Source organism: Falco biarmicus, unplaced genomic scaffold, assembly GCF_023638135.1.
Source record: "Falco biarmicus isolate bFalBia1 unplaced genomic scaffold, bFalBia1.pri scaffold_390, whole genome shotgun sequence".
NCBI lineage: Eukaryota > Metazoa > Chordata > Aves > Falconiformes > Falconidae > Falco > Falco biarmicus.
In genome coordinates this window covers 17,708-42,097 of record NW_026611943.1, presented here as the reverse complement: position 1 = coordinate 42,097, position 24,390 = coordinate 17,708, and the positions used below count along the sequence as shown (strand labels likewise).

General features: G+C 63.6%; 3 protein-coding genes across 3 annotated transcripts in view; 1 reads left to right on the top strand and 2 right to left on the bottom strand.

The window, feature by feature from the left end:
* Positions 1-1,257: 1,257 nt before the first annotated feature.
* On the bottom strand, positions 1,258-3,538 carry LOC130143529 (proline-rich protein HaeIII subfamily 1-like). Its single transcript, XM_056326221.1, is given in 4 exon segments — positions 1,258-1,917; positions 1,920-1,946; positions 2,829-3,041; positions 3,415-3,538. Coding segments are annotated over 4 exon segments (915 nt in total). The 5' UTR covers positions 3,430-3,538.
* Positions 3,539-4,035: 497 nt separating this feature from the next.
* Positions 4,036-6,212, top strand: LOC130143531 (sarcoplasmic reticulum histidine-rich calcium-binding protein-like). Its single transcript, XM_056326223.1, has 6 exons — positions 4,036-4,764; positions 4,842-4,916; positions 5,343-5,411; positions 5,486-5,540; positions 5,897-5,933; positions 6,078-6,212. The coding sequence occupies exons 1-6, from the start codon at positions 4,066-4,068 to the stop codon at positions 6,112-6,114; spliced, it is 972 nt and encodes a 323-aa protein (XP_056182198.1). The 5' UTR covers positions 4,036-4,065; the 3' UTR covers positions 6,115-6,212.
* Positions 6,213-6,622: 410 nt separating this feature from the next.
* The window catches only part of LOC130143530 (liprin-alpha-3-like), a 32,667-nt gene continuing 14,899 nt past the window's right edge, over positions 6,623-24,390 (bottom strand). The window contains 17 exon segments of the mRNA XM_056326222.1: positions 6,623-6,733; positions 6,984-7,044; positions 7,294-7,456; positions 8,024-8,092; positions 8,829-9,004; positions 9,431-9,528; positions 9,946-10,121; positions 10,622-10,648; positions 10,762-10,824; positions 11,660-11,860; positions 21,575-21,656; positions 22,271-22,364; positions 22,731-22,863; positions 23,468-23,561; positions 23,563-23,621; positions 23,820-23,975; positions 23,977-24,037. Coding sequence (XP_056182197.1) covers positions 6,986-7,044; positions 7,294-7,456; positions 8,024-8,092; positions 8,829-9,004; positions 9,431-9,528; positions 9,946-10,121; positions 10,622-10,648; positions 10,762-10,824; positions 11,660-11,860; positions 21,575-21,656; positions 22,271-22,364; positions 22,731-22,863; positions 23,468-23,561; positions 23,563-23,621; positions 23,820-23,975; positions 23,977-24,037 — 1,711 coding nt within the window. The 3' untranslated portion in view covers positions 6,623-6,733; positions 6,984-6,985.

Here is a 24,390-nt window from a genome sequence, read left to right as displayed (position 1 = left end):
CCCCGGCGCAGCCCCTGCACCACCTGCAGGCACCGGCGCAGCCCCTCCTGCCCCACCAGGCGCTGGGCCAGGGGCAGCTGCCGCTGCTGCACCCCCCCCCGGGGCAGGCCTGGCCTGCGCCACTGGGGCCCCCCCGCGCCCCCCTGCAGGTAAGGGACCCGAGGGACCCCCCCGGGACACCCCCCCGGCACCCCTCCCCACTGCGTCCCCGAGGGACCCCGCCCCCCCCCGGGACCTCCCCCCACTGCCCCCCCCCACTGCCCTCCTCTGGGACCCCCCCCTACTCCCCCCCAGACCACTCCACTGCCCTCCCCCCCCAGGGCCCCCCCCCCTACACTCCCCTGGGACCCCCACTTCACCCCGGGGACCCCCCTACACCCCCTGGCACTCCCACTGCCCCCCCCCTCCCCCCCCCACTCCCCCGGGACCCCCATTGCCCCACCCCGGGGACCCCCCCTACTGCCCCCCCCTGGTCCCCACAGTGGCCCCAGGCCCCCCCTCCCTTGTGAGTCAGCCCTGGGACCCCCCCTGCCCCCCCCCCCCCGCTCCCCCCCCTGCTCCCCCCTGCATCCCCCTCCCTATGTGGACCCCCCCCCCCCGGCCCCCCCACTGTCCCCCCCAGCCCCCCCTGTGGCCCCATCCCAGGTGACCCCCCCCCAGGACCCCCACCGCCCCCCCCCCCATTGCCCTTACCCTTCCCTCCCCCCCCGCAGCCCCACGGCGGCTGCCCCCCCCCCCCGGCCCCCCGCAGCCCCCCGACCCTGTGCTCCCCCCCCCCCAGGCCAGATGCTGCTGCCCCCCCCCCCGGCCCGCGGGGGCCCCCCCCAGCCTGGGCTGCAGCCGGTGCAGGCGCCCAGCGTCATGGAGGAGGACATCCTGATGGACCTCATCTAGGGGGGCGCGGGACCCCCCCCGGGACCCCCCCCCCGGGACCCCCCGGGCACCCATTTCCCAGGGCACCCCCCCCGGGGGGACCCCTGCACCGAGAGACCCCCCGGGGGGGAACGGACAATGTGCATCCCCCCCCCGCCCCGGGACGCTGTGTGCCCCCCCGCCCCGCGCTCATTACACCGGGATCTTTTGCACTCGCTGAATGGTCTGGTGGATCCCGGGGGATCGAGGGGGGGGGTGCGGGATCTGGGCGGGAGCCTGGGATCCAGGCGGGAACCTGGGGCCTGGGATGGGATCTGGGATCCCGCAGGGATCCCCCTGGGACCCCTCCAGGGCACCCTGGCACCCAAGGCCGGGGTGGGGGGGTCAGGGGTCCCCCCAAGGTCGGGGGTCCCCAGGGCCGGGGTGGGGAGTCAGGGGTCCCCAAGGCGGAGGGGCTCCCAGAGTCCGGGGTCGGGGTCCGGGAGTCCCCAGGGTCGGGGGGTCCCCAGGGTCGCGGGTGGGGGTCCGGGTGTCCCCAGGGTTGGGGTGCTGGGGTGGGGGGTCCCCAGGGTCAGGGTGAGGGTCCCCCAGGTCGGGGGGTCCCCAGGGGTCGGTGGGGGGTCCCCAAGGCGGAGGGGTTCCCAGAGTCGGGGTGGGGGTCCGGGAGTACCCAAGGTTGGGGTGCTGGGGTGGGGGTCCCCAGAGTCGGGGGTCCCCAAGGTTGGGGGTCCCCAAGGGTCGTTGTGTTGGGGTCGGGGGTCCCCAGGGTGAGGGTCCCCAGGATGGGGGTCCCCAAGGTGGAGGGTCCCCAGGGTCAAGGTGGGGGTCTGCAGGGTGACGGTTTATTGGGCGTCCCCCCCCGCGCAGCGCGCCGGCCCCGCCCCCGCCCCCCCCGCAGTCAGCGGCCGCCAGCGGGCAGCGCGCGCAGCCGCAGCGCAGCGGCACCGGCAGCGCGAGCCCCGGGTCGGCCCCGGGGGGGCACCCCCGGAGCGCGCGCCGCTCGTAGCGCACCCCCAGGTAGGTGCAGGCAGCCTGGGGGGGGGGGGCCCAGCGCCGCTGCGGTACACGGGGGCCTGGGGGGGGGCGGGGGGGGGTGTCACCCCGCGCGGCACGGCGCCGCGGGACCCCCCCAGCTCCCTGGTACCCTCCCCCCCCCGCACCATGGTACCCCCCCCCCCCCCCCCCAGCCCCCCTGGGACCCCCCCTGAGCCCTGACACCCCCTTCAGTGTCCCGGGACGCCCACAGTTCCGCGCCCCCCCCCCCCGCAGTGCCCCCGGGACCCCCGGTACCCCACAGCCCCCCCCCCGATCAGGCCCCCCCCCCGATGGCCCCCCATGGCCCCCTCGCCCCCATAGACCCCCCCAGCCCCCTGCCCCTACCCGCGTGCAGCAGTACCCCCTGCCCTCTGCCCCCGTGTCCCCCCCATAGCCCCTCCCCCGCCTCCAGCCCCCCATAGCCCCTAGAGACCCCCCGCCCCCCCAGTACCCCCAGCCCTACCCGTGTGTGCCAGTACCCGTCACCCCCATAGCCCCCCCCAGCCCCCTCAATCCCCTACCCACGTGTGACAGCATCCCCACCCCCATAGCCCCCCCCAGCCCCCCCAATCCCCTACCCACGTGTGACAGCATCCCCCACCCCCATAGCCCCCCCCAGCCCCCCCCAATCCCCTACCCACGTGTGACAGCATCCCCCACCCCCATAGCCCCCCCCAGCCCCCCCCCAATCCCCTACCCACGTGTGACAGCATCCCCCACCCCCATAGCCCCCCCCAGCCCCCCCCCCAGCCCCCTACCCACGTGTGACAGCATCCCCCACCCCCATAGCCCCCCCCAGCCCCCCCCAATCCCCTACCCACGTGTGGCAGTACCCCCCCCGCCAGCCCCCCCCAGCCCCCCCCAATCCCCTACCCACGTGTGGCAGTACCCCCGCCCCCATAGCCCCCCCAGCCCCCTACCCGGGTGCGGCAGTACCCCCCGCAGGCCGTGGTGGTGACAGCCATGCACTGGGGACACTCGTCCTTCTCCAGCGCCACTGTCACATTGATGGGGCGGCAGGGGGGGCGGCCCGGACCCCCCCCCACGGGGCTCCCCACAATCAGGGGGGGCCCCGGGGCCAGGGGGGGTCCCCACCGCCAGTGGGTCCCCATCAGCGTCACCAACACCAGCACCTGAAGGACACGGGGGGAAGCCTGGGGGGTCTGCCCCATGGGGGGATCCCCGTGGCCCCCCCATCCCACAGCTGCCCATGGGGGGGTCCTCATGGCCTCCCTGCCCCCACATCCCCATGATGGGGGTCTCCATGCCTGCCCCCCCTCAGCTGCCCCTAGTTGGGGTCCCCATGGCCCCCCCCCACCCCACAGCTTGCCCTCCCAGCCCTACAGGTGCCCATGGTGGGGGTCCCCATGGCCCCCCTGCCCCAGCTGCTCATAATGGGGGTCCCCGTGGCCCTCCTCCCCCACAGCTGCCCATGGGGGGGTCCCTATGGTTCCGTCCCCCCCCCCAGCTGCCCCCCAGCCCCACAACGTCCCTCTCCGCACTCACCTGCGCACCCCCCATGATGCTGTGGGCCTGGCACCTCCTGGGGGGGGGTCCCCTTTATCCCCCATCCCCACCCCCAGCTGCCTCCCCCCCCCCAAGGCTACCTGGGGGTGGGGGGACAAGGCCAGATAGGGGACCTGTTGTTGGTGACACACATCCCTTGCCCCCCCCTCCCCCCCACTTCGTGTCCTTCCTGCCCCCGCTTGTCCCTGAGCCCAGACCTCCGGCTTCCCCCAGGGGAGGGGGAGGGGTTAGGATGCCCCCCCCCCCCCCAAAAAAAAGTGACCAATACATCTGGGTATCCCATAACCCCTCGGGGCAGCACATGGACACACACACACACACACACACACACACACACACACACACACACGGTGGCTATTTATAACCCTGAGGGGATCCAATTCCTGCCCATCCCCCCCCCCAGAATAATGGGAGGGGGAGGGGGGGGCTGCCCCCCAAGTGTGCGGCAAAGCGAGTTTATTTGGGGGGGGGGCCTGTGGGATGGACCCAGGCGTCCGGGTGGCCTTTGGGGTGACCCTCAGGTCACAGCTCCCCCCCCCCCCCAAATGGGTTTATTTATAGCGGAGGGGGTGGTGGGGGTGGTGGGGGAGGGGTGGGCAGCTGGGGCTGTCGCTCAGAGCCGTCGTCGCCATGGCCGGGTCCTGGCTCCTGGGGCTGCTCCTGGGGCTACTGCTGGCCCGGGGCCCTCCCGGCGGGGAAGGGGGGACCCCCGGGGGTCACCATGGCAACGAGGAGCATCCCCATCACCATGGCAACGAGGGGGGCGGGGCCCGGGATCATCCCGGCGATGGGGAAACCCAGCACCGCCATCATTATAATCATCATCACCATGACGACGAGGAGGCTGGGCATCATCGTCATGGCGACAGCAGTGGGGGGGACCCCCCTGGTCATCACCATGGCAGCGGGGAACCCCAGCATCACCGTGGTGACGGGGAACCCCCCTTTCATCATCATCATCACCACAACGGCCACCATGGGGACCGGGACCCCCAGCACCATCCTCTTCCTCACCATGACCCCACCAGTCGTCACCATGACGATGAGGAAGCCCCCAACAACCATCGCCATGGTGGCGATGATGATGATGATAAAGGCCACCATCCCCATGACGATGATGAAGGCCACCACTACCACCACGATGGCAAGGAAGGCCACCATCACCGTGACAACGATGATGAAGGCCACCGTCACCATGGCGATGAGGACCACCAGGGCGATGAAGGCCTTCACCGAGCTGAGCCCCCCAGCTCTGAGGAGGATGATGAAGATGAAGATGAGGATGGTGACGGGGCCAGCTCTGAGGAAGATGAAGGTGGATGGGCCGGGGTTGGGGGGAAGAGGGGACACTCAAGTGTCAGGGGTGACACCTCCCTTCCCCCTCCTCTCAAATTTCAGGGAGTGAGGAGGAGGAGGAGGAGGAGGAGGCCGAAGGGCGCTACCAGCCTGGCTCCATCTGCCGCTACTGCACCTTATGCAAGGTACTGGGAGGGGGGGGCAGGGGACCCCCCGGGACAGAGACACCCCCCCAGGGACAGACATGCCCCCCTGGGGACCCCCCTGGGACAGGGACCACCCCTTGGAGACAGAGACTCCCCTGGGACAGGGACCCCCCCCAGGGACAGACGTAGCCCCCCTGGGGACCCCCTGGGAACCCCCCTGCCTGGCACAGGGACCCTCCCCCCTCCTTGGGGACAAGAGACGCTCCCCCTCCCCCCTAGGATCAGGGCCGCTCTGAGCAGGGGAGGGGACACATGACACCCCCCCCGGGGGTCAGAGCCCCCCTGGGACAGGGACCTCCCCTTGGGGACACCCCCCATCCCCCGGGACCAGGGCCACTCCTGGGGGGGGGGGGGGGGGGGGACACAAGACCCCTCAGTGACCCCTTTGCCCCCCCTCATTTCCAGCGCTGCCGCCTCTGCGCCCACTGTCCCTGCGCCGAGGGTGACACCGGTGACCACTGTCCCCACTGCCAGGTAACCCCGTGACCCCGCGACCCCTGTGACCGTGACCCCAGTGATCTCTGTTACCCCCCCTTTCCCCCCCCCAGGGCTGCCAGTTCTGCTACCTGTGCCCCCTGCTGTGTGACACCGCCTGCCAGCCCGGTGAGACCCCCCACCCCCACCCCCCAGACCCCCCCCAAATCCCCCTGAGCCCCCCCAGACCCCCCACGACCCCCCCAAATCCCCCTGATGTCCCCCAAATACCCCTCAGACGCCCAAAGTGCTTCACGACCCCCCCTCATGCCCCTGGACACCCCCCAGCCCCCCCGACCCCACCCCCCAGCCCCCCAATGCCTCACGGCCCCCCCCAAATCCCCCGAGCCCCCCCCCCAAACCCTGCTATGACCCCCCCAGCTCCTCCCACGACCACCTGAGTCCCCCCCCAGACCCCCCCACCTCCCCCACCCCCCAATGGGGGGGGTCCACCACCCCCCCCAGACCCCCCCTTTGCCTTCCAGGGAGCCTCGTGGATGAGCTCTCAGGGGCTTTACTGCAGTAAGTGCTCCCCCCCCTCCCCAAAATGGGGGGGCCCAAACCCCCATCACCTTGCCCATCCCCCCCCCTTATTTTGGGGGGGGGGGTGTGTTATGTATGTGTGATTCCCCCCCCCCGCAATTTAATCTTCCCCCCCTCCGCAAGGTCACTCGCGAGCTTCTTCGAGGCACCAGAAGCCTGAATGGATCTGGGGGGGGCCGGGACCAACCCCCCCTCAGCTGCCCGCCCCATGTCGTGCCCCCCTCCCCATTTTGGGGGGGTGGGCTGCAAATAAAAGGCCTGAAACGCTGGTGGTGGTATATGGGGGGGGGGGGGCAGCTACAGAGATTGGGGGGGGCTATAGGTGAATGGGGGGGCCCAGGGGGCTCTGTAGGGTCAATGGGGGGGGGGGGGCGACCCCCATTTCCTTTTTTTGGGGTGGGGGTGACACAAACTCCGCATTTTTGAGGGTTTTGGGGTTGTTTCCCCATTTTTTTAATTTTTTTTCCATGCAAAACCCCCCCCGTGCCCCTCCCCCCCCCCCAAGATGAGGGAATTAAAAAGGGGGGGGGGTTGCTGCGGGGGAGGGGGGGGGCAAGGCAGTGGAGGGAGGGGAGACCCCCAACCCCCCCCCCTTTTTTTAGCAGCAGATCCAGAGCCACCTGGGGCTCGGCAACTGGGGGGGGAAGCCCCCCCCCCCCCCATACCCCCCCCTGCACACACACATGGGGAGGGGGTGGTTTGGGGGGGGGACAGTTTTTGGGGGTGTGTTCTTCCCCACCCCCACCCCCCCCAAGGCTTCATCCATCACTTCAGGGCACCTGGGGGAGGGGGGGGGAATAGTGAGGGGGGGGCCCACAACCAGGACACCCTCCAATTGAGCCCCCCCCTCAATTTCGCACCCCCCCCCTCCTCCCCCATCACTCAACCGCCTGTCCCTATTACCCCCCCCCAGGACCTTCCCCCACCCCCACCCCAGCCTCCCCATTTTCCCAGCCCCCTCCCCTATTTCTCAGGGGTGCCCTCCCCAATCCTGCCTCCCCCCCCCCCCCCATTCCAGCCCCCCCTCACCGCTAGCAGGAGTAGGTCCGCACAGACACCCCATCCCCTCTTTGGGGGGGCAGCGAGTTACCTGAGGGGGAAGGGGCACAGCGTCAGGACCCCCCCCCCCCCCATAGCTCTGTGCCCACCCCCGTGGCTTCTCCACCCCCCCCATATGACCCAGCCCCCCCCCCCCCCCCCCATTTCCAGCCCCCCCATCCCTGACCACCCCGAGTCGTCCACCCCCACAAGCCTCCCCATATGGCCCAGACCCCCCCATTTGCAGCCCCCCCCCGACCACCCCCAGTCTGCCCCCCCATACCACCCGCCCCCCCCTCACCCTCAGGCTGGATCTTGCGCAGCGGCAGGGCGGGGGTCCCCAGGGGCCCCCCTCGGAATGTCGGGGGCAGCATCTCGGCGGCGTCGGGGCCCGCCCCCCGCAGCTCCTTCTCCCGGAACAGCTTACGCCAGGACGGGGAGCGGCTGAAGGCCTTGGAGCCGTCCTGGGGGGGGCACCCATGGGTGGGGGGGGGCACCCTGACCCCTCAGACAGGGACTGGGGAGGCGGGGGGGGGGGGGCTGGAGGGTCCCTGAGGCGGTGGGGGTGGGGGCTAGAGGGTCCCTGAGGGGGTGTCCATGTGTAGGGTGGGGGCACCCTGAGCCCTGAGATAGGGGCTGGGGGGTCCCTGGGGGTGTATGGGGGGGGCACCCATGGGTGGGGAGGCACCCTGACCCCTGAGATAGGGGCTGGGGGGGTCCCTGGGGGTGTGTGGGGGGGCACCCACGGGTGGGGAGGCACCCTGAGCCCTGAGATAGGGGCTGGGGGGTCCCTGGGGGTGTATGGGGGGGCACCCACGGGTGGGGAGGCACCCTGAGCCCTGAGATAGGGGCTGGGGGGTCCCTGGGGGTGTATGGGGGGGCACCCCGACCCCTGAGATGGGGACTGGGTGGGAGCTGGAGGATCCCACATGGTGGGGCCACCCATGGTGGGGTCTCTGGGCTCCCATGGGGGGGGGGGGGGGGGTGTCTCATAGGTGCGGGTCCCATGGAGGGGGGGGTCCCGGCCCCACCTCGTCCAGGCGCCGGTCGGTGCCCGCGCTGATGAGGGCGCTGAACTCCTTCTCCAGCAGCTGCCGCGCCTGGGGGGGGCTGTGGCTGTCCAGCTCCCCCAGTCCCTCCCAGTTGCCCCCAGTCCCCTCTCGGCACCCGCAGGTGCTCCCAGTGCCCCCCAGTCACTCCCACTTGCCCTTAGTCCCCTCCCAGTTTCCCCGGTCCCCTCTCAGCACCCCCAGGTGCCCCCAGTCCCTCCCAGTTCCCCTTAGTCCTCTCCCAGTTGCCCCCAGTCCCCTCCCAGTTCCTTCCAGTCCCCCCCAGTCCCCTCCCAGTCCCTCCCAGTTGCCCCCAGTTCCCTCCCAGTACCTCACAGCCCCTCCCAGTTGCCCCCAGTCCCCTCCCAGTTCCTTCCAGTCCCTCCCAGCCCCTCCCAGTTGCCCCCAGTTCCTCCCAGTCCCCCTCCCAGTCCCTCCCAGTTGCCCCCAGTCCCCTCCCACTACCTCCCAGTCCCTCCCAGTTGCCCCCAGTCCTCTCCCAGTTCCTCCCGGTCCCCCCCCAGCCCCTCCCAGTCCCTCCCAGTTGCCCCCAGTTCCCTCCCAGTACCTCCCAGCCCCTCCCAGTTGCCCCCAGTCCCCTCCCAGTTCCTTCCAGTCCCTCCCAGCCCCTCCCAGTTGCCCCCAGTTCCTCCCAGTCCCCTCCCAGTCCCTCCCAGTTGCCCCCAGTCCCCTCCCACTACCTCCCAGTCCCTCCCAGTTGCCCCCAGTCCTCTCCCAGTTCCTCCCGGTCCCCCCCCAGCCCCTCCCAGTCCCCCCAGTGGCCCACCTGGGTGTTCTGGGTGGGGATCTGCAGCAGCAGGGCCAGGTCAGCCCAGTCGAAGGTGTCGTCGAGTGCCAGCAGCGCCCCGTGCACCCCGCTCTCCCCCAGGTTGCGGGCGAACTCCTTCAGCCCCACGCTCTGCACCCACGCCGTCACCCGCTCGTTCGACCACACCACCACGTCTGGGGGACACGTCACTGCCCCACGGCACCCCACAGTGCCCCACAGCACCCCACAGCGCCCCACAGCACCCCATGGCACCCCCATGGCACCCCGAGGTGACCCACAGCACCCCATGGCACCCCCATGGCACCCCACGGTACCCCCACGGCACCCCCATGGCACCCCGAGGTGACCCACAGCACCCCACGGCACCCCACAGTGACCCATGGCACCCCATGGTGCCCCAAAGGAACCTCAGGACCCCCCCCAGACCCCCACAGGCCCACTCAGGATACCCCAGGACCACCCCCCCAACCCCCAGGCCTCCCCCCGGACACCCCAGACTCCCCCAGGACCCTCCCAGGCCCCCGTACCGGTGCTCTGGGCCTGGCTCTCCCCTTCAGGACCCCCTCAGGACCCCCCAGGAGCCCCCTGGACCCCCGTACCGGTGCTCTGGGCCTGGCTCTCCTCCCGCCGCCGCTCCAGCTCCTTCCGATCGTAGTTGAGGCGTTTCAGGCACATGATGCCGTAATGGAGACTCACCCTGGGGGGGGGGCTGGGGTCACCCTGGGGGGGCTGGGGTCACCCCGAGGGTCCCAGGGTCACCCAGAGGGTCCTGGGGTCACCCTGAGGGTCCCCCTTCCCAGGGTGGGTACCTTGTTACCTGGGGAACCCCCGTTCCCAGAGACCACCCCCCATCCCCAGTGCCTCCCATTCCCAGGGGGATCCTCAATTCCAAGTGGCGTCCCCCATCCCAAGGGGGGGTCCCCCATTCCCAACCCCCCCCCCCTCCGATCCCCAATGGTTCTCCCCCACCCCATACAACCACCCCCATCCCTATTGCCCCTCCATCCCCAGGTCCTCCCCTCCCCTTTGACCCACACCCCACACCCAGGACTAACCCCTCCCCCCCCAAAAAAAATAATTAGGGGGTAAGTGGGGACCCCCCCCCCCCACCGACCGATGGAAGGAGTCGACCATCTTGAGCTGCCCCCTCAGCTCCTTCTTGCTGAGGTGGTCGAGCATCCGGGCGTCCACCAGCGACTCCATGAAGTAGCTGCGGTACTGGGGCAGCCCCAGGCTGGGCAGCCATTCGTTCCCCACCCACTCGTGGTTCATGTCCCCGTAGGCCAGGATCTGGGGACAGCCACCACCTGGCACCGCTGGTCCCCCCCCACTGCCAGCCCCTGTGCCCGCAGCCCTGCCAGGGCCCTCCCTGGGAAACCTGTCCTTTGCCCTGCCAGGACCCTTCTGAACTCCCCCTTACCCCTGCCAGGACCCTCCTGTGAAACTTCCCCCCCTTATCTCTGCCAGGACCGTCGTGCAAGATCACTTGTGCCAGTGGCTGCCCTCGTGCAAGGCTCAGGGTTCGGGGGCGGGGGGGGCAAACCCTCGTGCAAGGGGCAGGACACGTGCAAGGTCCCTCGTGCAAGGCTCTGGGGGAGGGGGCTCGTGCAAGGTCATGGCAGCCTGCAAGGCCCCCTGTTCCTGCAAGGTCCCCGTGCAAAGCCCCATCCTCCTGCACAAACCCTCGTGCGAAGCCCTGGGCTCCTATAAACCCCTTGTGCAAGGCCCCATCCTCGTGCAAGGCCCATCGTCGTGCAAGCCCTTGCCCTCGTGCAAGCCCCTGCCCCTACCTGCTCCCAGCTGATCTCCTTCGTCTCCTGGCAGCGGTGGGGGAGGGGCGGGGGGGGGAGACGCATCAGGGGGGCCCATCCCCCCATCCCACGACACCCCACCCCCCCTCCTCGTGCGTCACACGAGGGCTCACGCTCACCGGCTTGGTGGTGGCCGTCAGCGACTCCATCTCCTCGTGAGTCATCCAGACGTTGCCCGTGGACTGGGGGGGGTGACACACACACGTGTCATTGGGGTGTGCAAGGCACTGGTGCAAGGGACTCGTGCAAGGCACTCGTGCAAGGCCACGTGAGACCATGCAAGGCCCCCCCCGAGCGCGGGGCTGTGTGAGGTCCCCGTGCAAGCGCTGGTGTCAGGCCCCTCATGTGAAACCCCCTACACGAAACTCCTCCTGTGAAGCCCACATGCAAGAGCCCTTGTGCGAAGGCCCTAGTGCAAAGCCCCCCGTGCAAGCCCCCTCACGCAAAGCCCCTGGTGTGAAGCCCCCTGCATGAGCCCCCCCTGGTGCAAAGCCCCCCGTGCAAAGCTCCCCATGTGAAGCCCACCATACAAAGACCCTGGTGCAAAGCCCCCCGTGCAAGGCCCCTCATGCAAGACCTCTTGTGCCAGGCCCCCCCCTGCAAATCCCCCCGTGCAAAGCCCCTGCGTGAAGCTCCCTGGTGCAAATCCCCCTGTGTGAGGCCCTTGTGCAAGGCCCCCCAGTGCAAAGCCCCCTGTCCAAGGCCCCTCGTGCAAAGCCCCGGTGCAAAGTCCCTTGGGCAAGGCCTCCCACGCAAAGCCCCTCATGTGAGGTCCCTGGTGCAAATCCCCCGGTGTGAAGCCCCTGTGCGAGGCCCCCGTGCAAAATCCCTGGTGCAAATCCCCCCGTGCAGAGCCCCTGCGTGAGGTCTTTGTGCCCCTTGTGCAAGATCCCTGGTGCAAAGCCCCTGCGTGAAGCTCCCTGGTGCAAATCTCCCCTTGCGAAGCCCCCGTGTGAAGCCCCTCGTGCAAAGCCCCCCATGAAAGGCCCCTCGTGCGAGCCCCCCGTGCGAGCGCACCGTGCGTGCGGAGGCGGGCGCGGAGGGGCTGGTGAGGGACACCATCTCCTGGATGGCCAGGCGCAGCTTCAGCCGGTGCAGGGGGTTGCTGATCCCGATCTCGCGCTGGATCTCCGTGTCCGACAAGTTGGCCATGATGGCGCCGCTGCGCACGTTGGCACGGCACGCGGCCACGTACCAGGCCGGCATGCCCACCCACAGCTGCACAGCACCCTGCTCAGCACCCATCCGGCCACGGCACCTGACACCCAGCACCCACAGCACCCAACACCCAGCACCCGGTACCCAGCAACCACAGAACCCACAGCACCCACGGCACCCAGCACCCAAAACACCCAGCATGCCCACACACAGCTGCACAGCACCCTGCTCAGAACATGCTCCACGGCACCCGGCACCCGGCACCCAGCACGACAGCACCCACAGCACCCACAGCACCTATGGCACCCACAGCACCCACAGCACCCATGGCACCCACAGCACCCACAGCACCCACAGCACCCACAGCACCCACAGCACCTATGGCACCCACAGCACCTATGGCACACAAAGCACCTATAGCACCCACCGAAACCTGCTCAGCACCTATAGCTCCCACAGCACCCACAGCACCTACAGCACCCACAGCACCCTGCTCAGCACCTATAGCTCCCACAGCATCCACAGCAACTATAGCACCCACAGCACCCTACTCAGCACCTATAGTTCCCACAGCATCCAGAGCACCTATAGCACCCACAGCACCCAGAGCACCTATGGCCCCCACAGTACCTATAGCACCTATAACACCCACAGCACCCAAAGCACCCAGAGCACCCTCAGCACCTATGGCACCCACAGCACCCAAAGAACATATGCCACACACAGCACACACAGCACCCACAGCACCTATGGCACCAACAGAACCCACAGCACCCACACAGCCACAGCACCTATAGAACCTGTGGCACCCACAGCACCCAAAGCACATATAGCACCTATAGCACCCACATCACCCTGAGCACCCATGGCCCCCATAGCACCTATAGCACCCACAGCACCCACAGCACCTATAGCACCCACAGCACCTACAGCACGCAAAGCACCTATAGCACCCACACTACGCAGAGCACCCACAGCACCTACAGCACCCACAGGAATCACAGCACCCACAGCACCTATAGCACACACAGCACCTATGGCACCCACATCACATATAGTACCCACAATACTTATAACACCTATAGCACCCACAGCACTTATAGCACCCACAATACTTACAGCACCTACAGCACCCAGAGCACCTATATCACACATAGCACCCATTGCAGCTATAGCACCCACAGCACTCACAGTACCCACAGCACCTATAGCACCCACAGTACCAAGAGCACCTATAGCACCCACAGCACTCGCAGCACCCACAGCACCTATAGCTCCCACAGCACCAAGAGAACCAACAGTATCCACAGCACCCACAGCACCTATAGCACCCACAGTACCCACAGCACCAATAGCACCCAGAGAACCTATAGCACCCACAGCACCTATAGCAGCTATACCACCCCCAGCAGCCACAGCACCTATAGCAGCTATAGCACCCACAGCACCAAGAGCACCCACGGCACCCACAGAACCTATGGCACTCACAGCACCCAGAGCAGCCACAGCATCCACAGCACCTATAGCACCTATAGCACCCATAGAATCACCTAAATCACCTATAGCACCCACAGCAACGATAGCACCCACAGCCCTTATAGCACCCAAAGAACCCACGGCACCCACAGCACCTATAGCACCTAAAGCACCCACAGTACCCAGAGCACCTATGGCCCCCACAGCACCTATAGCACCTATAACACCCACAGCACCCAAAGCACCTATGGCACCCACAGCACCCATACCACCCACAGCACCCGGCACCCAGCAGGACAGCACCCACAGCACCTATGGCACCCACAGCACCCAGAGCACACAAAGCACCTATAGCACCCACTGAAACCTGCTCAGCACCTATAGCTCCCACAGCACCCACAGCACCCAAAGAACATATGCCACCCACAGCACCTATAGCAATCACAGCACCCACAGCACCTATAGCAGCTACAGAACCCCCAGCACCTATAGCAGCTATAGCACCCACAGCATCTATCACACCCACAGTACCCACAGCACCTAGAGCACCCACAGAATCTATAGCACCCACAGCACCCACAACAGCTCTATCACCTATAGCACCCACAGCACCCATACCACTTATAGCACCCACAGCACGTATAAGACCTGTGGGTAACTGGCTAGCTGAAAAGGTCACACAGACATAGTCCAGCCCCTGGACAGAAATGCACATCGCTCTCAGCTTCTCTGAAGTAAAGCAAAATACACTGGCCTTGGCTGTCCTTGTTACACAGAAACAGGAAGATCGCGGTGGGAAAAGAATGTTCCAGGTGGGAACAGGTAACTCCAGAAGAGAAACCAGGGGCGGGCTTGGTATTTAGGCAACTAACCAATAATGAGCTTAACTTCTGTAATATGCATGAGCTAATTATAACAAGGCGTAAAAGGTGACCGTAAGGGACAATAAACGAAGTCTGCTGATCACTCATATTGAGTGACTGTGTCTTCCCTCCGTCGCAACAAAACCCCACAGCTCCCACAGCATGCGCAGCACCCAGAGCACCTACAGCACCTATAGCACCCACAGCACCTATAGCACCCACAGCACCCACGTCACCTACAGTTCCCACAGCACCTATACCACTTATAGCACACACAGCACCCACAGCATCCACAGCACCCACAGCAGCTATAGCCAGCTATAGCACCCACAGTACCCACAGCACCCATGGCCCCCATAGCACCTATAGTACCCACAGCACCCACAGCAGCTATAGCACCCACATCACCTGTATCACCTATACCACTTACAGCACCCACAGCACCTATAGCACCCATAGCATCCGCAGCATCCACAGCAGCTATAGCACCTATAGCACCCACAGCACCTATAGCAGTTATAGGACCCCCAACACCCACAGTACTTGTAGAACCTATAGCACCCACAGCATCTAAAGCACCCACAGCACCTATAGCACCCACAGCACCCACAACAGCTATATCACCTATAGCACCCACAGCACCTATACCACTTATAGCACCCACAGCACCCACAGCACCTATAGCAACCAAAGCATCCACAGCACCCACAGCAGTTATAGCACCTATAGCACTGATAGAACCTAAAGCACCCTCAGCACCTATAGCTCCCACAGCACCCACAGCACCTATTGCACCCACAACACCAAGAGAACCCAAAGCACCTCGAGCAGCCACAGCACCCACAGTACCCACAGCACGTATAGCACCCATAGCATCACCTAAATCACCTATAGCACCCACAGCACCCACAGCAACTATAGCACCGACAGCACCCACAGCACCTACAGCACCCGCAGAACCCACAGCACCAACAGTACCCCTAACACCCAGAGCACCTATAGCACCTACAATACTTATAGCACCTATAGCACCCAGAACACCTGTATCACCTATAGCACTCATTGCACCTATAGCACCCACAGCAGCCACAGAGCCCAAAGCACTTATAGCACCCACAGCATCCAAAGCACCCACAGCATCCACAGCATGCACAGCACCCACAGAACCTATCACACCCACAGTGCCCTCAGCACTTATAACACCCATAGCATCACCTAAATCACCTAGAGCACCCACAGCACCTATAGCACCCACAGCAGCTATAGCACCTATAGCACCTGCAGTACCCAGAAAACCTATAGCACCCAGAACACCTATAGCAGCTATAGCACCCACAGCACACAAAGCACCTATAGAAGCTATAGCACGCATAGCACCCACAGCATCCACAGCATCTATAGCACCCACAGCATCCACAACAGCTATATCACCTATAGCACCCACAGCACCTATAGCACCAACGGCACACACAGCACCAACAATACCCACAGCACCTATAGCACCTGCAGCACCCAGAGCAGCCACATCAGCCACAGCACCTATTGCACCCAGAGAACCTATAGTACCCACAGCACCTATAGCAGCTATAGCACCCACAGCACCTATACAAATTATAGCACCCACAGTACTCACAGCAGCTATAGCACCTATAGCACCCACAGTACCCACAGCACCTATAGCACCCAGAGCACCTATAGCAGCTATAGGACCCCCAGAACCTATAGCGGCTATAGCACCCACAGCACACACAGCACCTATAGCAGCTCTAGCACACAGAGCACCCACAGCATCTATCACACCCACAGTACCCACAGCACCCATAGCACCCACAGCATCTATAGCACCCACAGCACCCACAACAGCTATAGCACCTATAGCACCAACAGCAACCACAGCATCCACAGCATCTGCAGCATCCACAGCACCCACAGAACCTATAGCATCCACAGCACCCACAGCAGTTATAGCACCAATAGCACCGACAGAACCTAAAGCACCCACAGCACCCAAAGCACCCATAGCACCCAAAGCACTCACAGCACCTATAGCACCAACAGCACCTAAAGCACCCACAGCACCTATGGGACCTATATCACCTATAGCACCCAGAGCTCCCACAGCAACCACAGCACCTATAGCACCCACAGCACCCACAACAGCTATATCACCTATAGCACCCACAGCACCTACACCACTTATAGCACCCACAGCACCTATAGCACCTATCGCACCGATAGAACCAAAAGCACCCACAGCACCCACAGCACCTATAGCTCCCACAGCATCCACAGCACCCACAGCACCTATAACAGACATAGCATCACCTAAATCACCTATAGCACCCACAGCACCCACAGCACCTAGAGCACCCACAGCACCCACAGCACCCATCGCACCCACAATACTTATAGCACCTATAGCATCCAGAACACCTGTATCACCTAGAATACTCATTGCACCTATAGCACCCACAGCACCCACAGAGCCCACAGCACCTAGAGCACCTAGAGCACCCATAGCACCCACAGCACGTATAGCACCCACAGCACTCACAGCACCTATAGCACCCACAGCACCTATAGCACCTAGAGCACCCATAGCACCCACAGCACGTATAGCACCCACAGCTCCCACAGCATCCACAGCACCCAGAGCACCTACAGCACCTATAGTACCTGTAGCACCCACAGTACCCACAGCACATATACCACCTATAGTACCCACAGCACCTATAGCACCCACAGCATCCACAGAACCCACAGTAGTTATAGAACCTATAGCACCCACAGCTCCCACAGCACCTATAACACCAAGAACACCTATAGCACCCCCAGCACCTATAGAAGCTATAGCACCCCCAGCACCCCCAGCAACTATAGAAGCTATAGCACCCACAGCACCCACAGCACCTATAGAAGCTATAGCACCCACAGCACCTATAGCAGCTATAGCACCCAGAGCACCCACAGCATCTATCACAACCACAGAACCCACAGCACCTAGAGCACCCATAGTACTTATAGAACCTATAGTACCCACAGCACCTAAAGCACCCACAGCATCCACAGCATCCACAGCAACTATAGCAGGTACAGAACCCCCAGCAGCCCCACAGCACCTATAACAGCTATAGCACCCACAGCACCCACAGCACCTATAACGGACATAGCATCACCTAAATCACCTATAGCACCCACAGCACCCATCGCACCCACAATACTTATAGCACCTATAGCACCCAGAACACCTGTATCACCTAGAGTATTCATTGCACCTATAGCACCCACAAAACCCACAGAGCCCACAGCAACAACAGCACCCACAGAATCTTTAGCACCTACAGCACTCACAGCACCTATAGCACCCACAGCACCTATAGCACCTAGAGCACCCATAGCACCCACAGCACATATAGCACCCACAGCTCCCACAGCATCCACAGCACCCAGAGCACCTACAGCACCTATAGCACCTGTAGCACCCACAGTACCCACAGCACCTATACCACCTATAGCACCCATAACACCTATAGTTCCCACAGCACCTATACCACTTATAGCACCCACAGCACCTATAGCACCCACAGCATCCACAGAGCCCACAGCACTCACAGCACCTATAACACCCAGAACACCTATAGCACCCACAGCACCTATAGCACCCTCAGGAACCACAGCACCTATAGCACCCACAGCATCCACAGCACCTATAGCAGCTATAGCACCCACAGCACATATAGCATCAATATTACATATAGCACCTAGAGCAGCCACAGCACCCACAGCACCTATAGCACCCACAGCACCCGCAACACCCATAGCATCACCTAAATAACCTATAGCACCCACAGCACCTATAGCAACTATAGCGCCTATAGCACATACAGCACCCACAGAACCTATGGCACTCACAGAACCCAGAGCAGCCACAGCATCCACAGCACCTATAGCACCCACAGCTCGCACAGCACCTATGGCACCCATAGCATCAGCTAAATCACCTATAGCACCCACAGCACCTAGAGCACCTATAGCACCCACAGCAGCAAGAGCACCCATAGCACCCATCGCACCCACAATACTTATAGCACCTATAGCACCCAGAACACCTGTATCACCTAGAGTACTCATTGCACCTATAGCACCCACAAAACCCACAGAGCCCACAGCAACAACAGCACCCACAGCACCTATAGCAGCTATAGCACCCACAGCACGTATGGCACCCACAGCACGTATAGCATCCAAAGCACCCACAGCACCCACAGCACCTACAGCACCTATACCACCTATAGCACCCACAGCACCTATAGCACCCACAATACCCACATCACATATAGCATTAATATTACATATAGCACCTATAGCACCCACAGCACCCACAGCACCTATAGCACCCACAATACCCACATCACATATAGCACCCACAGAACCCACAGCACCTATAGCACCCACAACACTCACAGAACCTATAAGACCCAGAATACCTATAGCACCCACAGCACCTATAGCACCTATAGCACCCTTAGCACCAGCACCTAGAGCACCCACAGGAACCACAGCACCTATAGCACCCACAGCATCCACAGCACATATAGCATCACTATTACATATAGCACCTAGAGCACCCACAGCACCTATAGCATCTATAGCACCCACAATACCCACAGCACATGTAGCACCCACAGCAACCACAGGACCTACATCACCCATAGCACCCACAGCACCTACAGCACCCACAGCACCCACAGAACCTATGGCACTTACAGCACCCAGAGCAGCCACAGCACCCACAGCACCTATAGCATCTATAGCACCCACAGCACCCGCAACACCCATAGAATCACCTAAATAACCTATAGCACCCACAGCACCTATAGCAACTATAGCGTCTATAGGACATACAGCACCCACAGAACCCACAGCACCTACATCACCCACAGCACCCACAGCACCCGCAACACCCATAGAATCACCTAAATAACCTATAGCACCCACAGCACCTATAGCAACTATAGCGCCTATAGGACATACAGCACCCACAGAACCCACAGCACCTACAGCACCCACAGCACCCACAGAACCTATGGCACTCACAGAACCCAGAGCAGCCACAGCAGCCACAGTGCCTATAGCACCTATAGCACCCACAGCTCCCGCAGCACCTATGGCACCCACAGCATCCACAGCAACTATAGCACCCACAGCAGTTATAGCACCTATAGCACCGATAGAACCTAAAGCACCCACCGCACCTATAGCTCCCACAGCACCCACAGCACCTGTCGCACCCACAACACCAAGAGAATCCACAGCACCTATCGCACCCATAGCATCATCTAAATCACCTATAGCACCCACAGCAACGATAGCACCCACAGCAACCACAGTCCTTATAGCACCCAAGGAACCCATAGCGCCCACAGCACATATAGCACCCACAGCTCCCACAGCACCCAGAGCACCTACAGCACTTATAGCACCTAGAGCACCCACAGTACCCACAGCACCTATACCACCTAGAGCACCCACAGCACCTATAGTTCCCACAGCACCTGTAGCACCCACAGCACCCATATCAACCACAGCACTCACAGCACCTATAGCAGCTATAGCACCCATAGCACGTATAGCACCCACAGCTCCCACAGCATCCACAGCACCCAGAGCACCTAAAGCACCCACAGCACCTAGAGCACCCACAGTACCCACAGCACCTATACAACCTATAGCACCCACAGCACATATAGTTCCCACAGCACCTATAGCACCCACAGCACCTATACCACTTATAGTCCCACAGCACCCACAGCACCTATAGCACCCACGGCATCCACAGCATCCACAGCACCCACAGCAGCTATAGCACCTATAGCACCCACAGGTCCCATAACACCCAGAACACCTATAGCACCCACAGCACCTACAGAAGCTATAGCACCCACAGCACCCACAGCACCCACAGCACCTATAGCAGCTATAGCACCCAGAGCACCTACAGCACCTATAGCACCTGTAGCACCCACAGTACCCACAGCACCTATACCACCTACAGCACCCACAGCACCTATAGCACCCACAGCACTTATAGCACCTAGAGCACCCATAGTGCCCACAGCACATATAGCACCCACAGCTCCCACAGCATCCACAGCACCCAGAGCACATAAAGCACTTATAGAACCTAGAGCACCCACAGAACCCACAGCACCTATACCACCTATAGCACCCACAGCAACTACAGTTCCCACAGCACCTATAGCACCCACAGCACCCACAACACCCAGAACACCTATAGCACCCAGAGCACCTATAGAAGCTATAGCACCCACAGCACACACAGCATCCACGGCACCCACAGCACCCACAGAACCTATGGCACTTACAGCATCCAGAGCACCCACAGCACCTATAGCATCTATAGCACCCACAGCACCCGCAACACCCATAGCATCACCTAAATAACCTATAGCACCCACAGCACCTATAGAAGCTATAGCGCCTATAGCACATACAGCACCCACAGAACCCACAGAACCTATGGCACTCACAGAACCCAGAGCAGCCACAGCATCCACAGCGCCTATAGCACCTATAGCACCCACAGCTCCCGCATCACCTATCGCACCCATAGCATCACCTAAATAACCTATCGCACCCACAGCATCCACAGCAACGATAGCACCCACAGCAGCCACAGCACCTATAGTACCTATAAATCTCACAGCACCCATAGCACCTAGAGCAGCCACAGAACCCACAGCACCTAGAGTACACACAGTACCCACAGCTCCTATAGCAACTACTGCATCCACAGCACCTATAGCACCTATAGCACCCACAGCACCTATACGACCTATACCACCCACAGCACCCACAGCATCTATCGAACCCACAGCACCCACAGCACCTATACCACCCTCAGCACCTACAGCACCCACAGCACCTATAGCATAAATAATACCCACGGCACCCACAGAACCGATAGCACCCACAGCAACCATAGCACCCACAGCACCCACAGCACCTATAGCACACACATCACCTATAGCACACACAGCACCCACAGCACCTGTAGCACCTATAGCACTTATGGCATGCACAGCACCTATATCACCCAAAGCACCCACAGTACCTACAGCACCCACAGCACCTATATCACCTACAGCACCCACAGCATCTATCGCACCTATAGCACCCACAGCACCTATAGCACCTACAACACTCACAGAATTCACAGCACCCACAGCACCTATAGCAGCACCCACAGCACGTATAGAACCCACAGCACCCACAGCACCATCAGCACCCACCCACTCACAGCTGGCGCACCCACTGGCATGGGGCCCCCCCCCAGCACCCCCCCCCAGCAGCGACTTCATCCCCTCCCCCAGCCCCCCCAGTTTGGTTGGGGGGCACCCGCCGCAGCCCCCACCTCCAGCCAGGAGACCACGGTGGGCCCGTCCCAGGCGGCGAAGGGCAGCCCCTGTCGACACGCCTCCTCCAGCAGCTCGTGCCTGGGGGGCAGTTGAGGGGGGCACCGACCCCCGGGCCCCCCAACACCCCCAGTCCCCCTCCCCCAAGCCCCCCAGCACCCCGAGGCCCCCCAACCCCCCAGAGACCCCCAGAGCCCCCCCAGCACCCACCAATGCACCAGGACTTCCCAAAATCCCTCCCAACCCCTCCAGCTCCCCCCCGAGGTACTCACAGCCCCCCCCAACCCTCCTGCCCCCTCCAGTACCCCCATTATCACCCACCTCCCCTAAACCGTCCCCAGACCCCCCAATGTCCCTCAAAGCCCCCCAGATCCCCCAAATCCCCTCAGACCCCCCCAAGGCCTCCCCTAAGCCCCCCAGACCCCCCCGAAGCCCTCCAAGCCCTCAGATGCCCAAAACTCTCCCTAAGCCCCCCTAGACCCCCTCAACCCCCCGACCCTGAAAACGCCTCCCAGCCCCCCCAAACTCCCCCTAAGACCCCCACCCCTCCCCAAAGCCCCCCCAGCCCCCCCAAAGCTACTCACCCCCCCCCAAATTCCTCCTCAGCCCTCCAAACTCCCCCAAAGCCCCCCCAACCTCCCTAGAGCCCCCTCCAGAGCCCCAGACACCCCCCAAATTGAGGCCCCCCCCCTCACTTTTTCTTGCTCCGTCGATCCTTCTCCACTGCCCCTGAGAGCTTGGCCAGCCCCAGCGCGTCGGGGGGGCCCAGCTCCTCCGAGGGGGTCCCAGCTGGGGGGGGCAGAGGGTGAGACCCCCCCACACACCCACACAGGGACCTCAGGGTGCCCAGATGCCTGGGAAGGGGGGGGACTGGGGGAGTGGCACCCAGAAACCCGGGTCCCTGGGAGTGGGGGTATCTCAGGAGTGGGGGGGGCACCCAGACACCTGGGTCTGTTTTGGGGGTGGGGGATCCCTGGGGTCGGGGGTTCCCCAGAGTTGGGGGGGGGGGCACCCAGACACCTGGGTCTGTTTTGGGGGTGGGGGGTCCCAGGAAGAGAGAGGGGCACCCAGACACGCAGGTCCTTGGGGGTGGGGGGTCCCGGGGGAGGGCACCCCGGGTCCCTGGGGGTGGGCGGGGGGTGCCGGGAGTCCCACCGAGGGAGGGGGCGTCTCGCGGGGGAGGGCCCAGGCGCCCCTTCTCCTTCTTGCCGAAGAGGCGCCCGATGGACGACTTGATGCTCTTCTTCTTGGGGGTCTTGTGCAGGGGGTCGGGGGGGGCACCGGGACCCTCGGGGACCAGCCTTGGTGGGGGGGAGCACCCATCGGCTGGGGGCCGCCCCCACACCCCTCCCCAGGACCCCACAGCACCCCAATATGACCCCAGAGACACTCCCAGAACCCCCTCAGCCCCCAATATGACTCCAGGGTCCCCTCAGGACCCTCACAGCACCCAGACCCCCCCCAGCACCCCAATATGACCCAGGAACCCCAGAGACCCCCCCAGGGCCACCCCCAGTACCTCAATATGGCCCCCAAGGAACCCCCAACACCCCCGTATGACCCCAGGACACCCCCAGAATGCCAATACGACCCCAGGCCCCCCCCAGGACCCAAATATGACCCCAGGGGACTCCCAGGAATCCCATCACCCCAAAATTACCCCAGGAACCCAAATATGACCCCAGGGACCCCCCAGGACCCCCCCAGCATGCTGATATGACCCCAGAGACCCCCCAGGACCCCCCCAGCACCCCAACATGACCCATGTGACCCCAGAGACCCCCCCAGGACCCCTCCCAGCACCCCAATATGACCCCAGGATCCCCCCAGGACCTTGATATGACCCATATGTCCCCAGGGACCCCTGCCCCAAGCCCCCCAACTCACCCCACTCGTGAGTCGCGCCCCTCTTCCAGCCCAGCCGCCGGCAGCGCCAAGGGGGGGCCCCCCCGCTCCAGTCGGGGTGCTCGGGGGGGGGGCGGGGGGGTCCCCAGGACCCGGCCCCTTCTCCTCAGCCCCCCGGGGCTCCTCCTTGGGGACGTGGTTCTGGGGGACACACACACACCAAGTGATTTGGGGTGTCCCCCTCATTTTGAGGGTCCCCTGCCCCCCCAGACATTTTGGGGGGGGTGTCACTCTGACACCGCCTCCCCATTTTACCCCCCTCCCCATTTCTAGCGTGTGTGTGTGTGTCCCAGCCTTTGGGTGTGGGGGGGTCCCCAAGGTGTTTGGGGGGTCACTCACCTCGCGGGCAGGGCTAGGGGGGGCCAGGCGGGGGGTGGAGCGGCCGCTGCTGGGGGGGGAGGGGCTGGCCAAGGTGGAGCTGGTGAGGGAGGGGGGCAGGGAGGCGCTCCCCCCCCGGTAGCGCCCCAGGGGGGCCCCCTCCAGCCCCCCACCCCCCCACCCGGCTCTCCAGCTCCTCCGCCCGCAGCTCCGTGCACTCCTTCTCCTCCTGGATCAGCCTGGGGGGGTAAAAGGGGGGGGTCAGGGGGCACCCCCCACCCATGGCCCCCCCCCCAGAGTCCCCCTCAATCCCTCATTGTCCCCCCAATATCTCACAGACCCCCATTGCCTCCCACTTGGCCCCACACTTCAGCCCCCAGAGCCCCCCATTGCTGGGGGTGGTGGGGATCTGGGGGTTTTGGGGGTTCCTGGGGCTTTGGGGGTCCCTGGGGAGATCTGGGGGGGGAAATGTCCGTGGGATTTGGGGGCCCTTTGGGCTAGATCCTTGGATTTGGGGGTCCTGCGGGGGTCCCTGAGGGGATAACTCTGGGTTTTGAGGGTCCTGGCAGTGGTCCTGGGGGGTCCTAAGGGG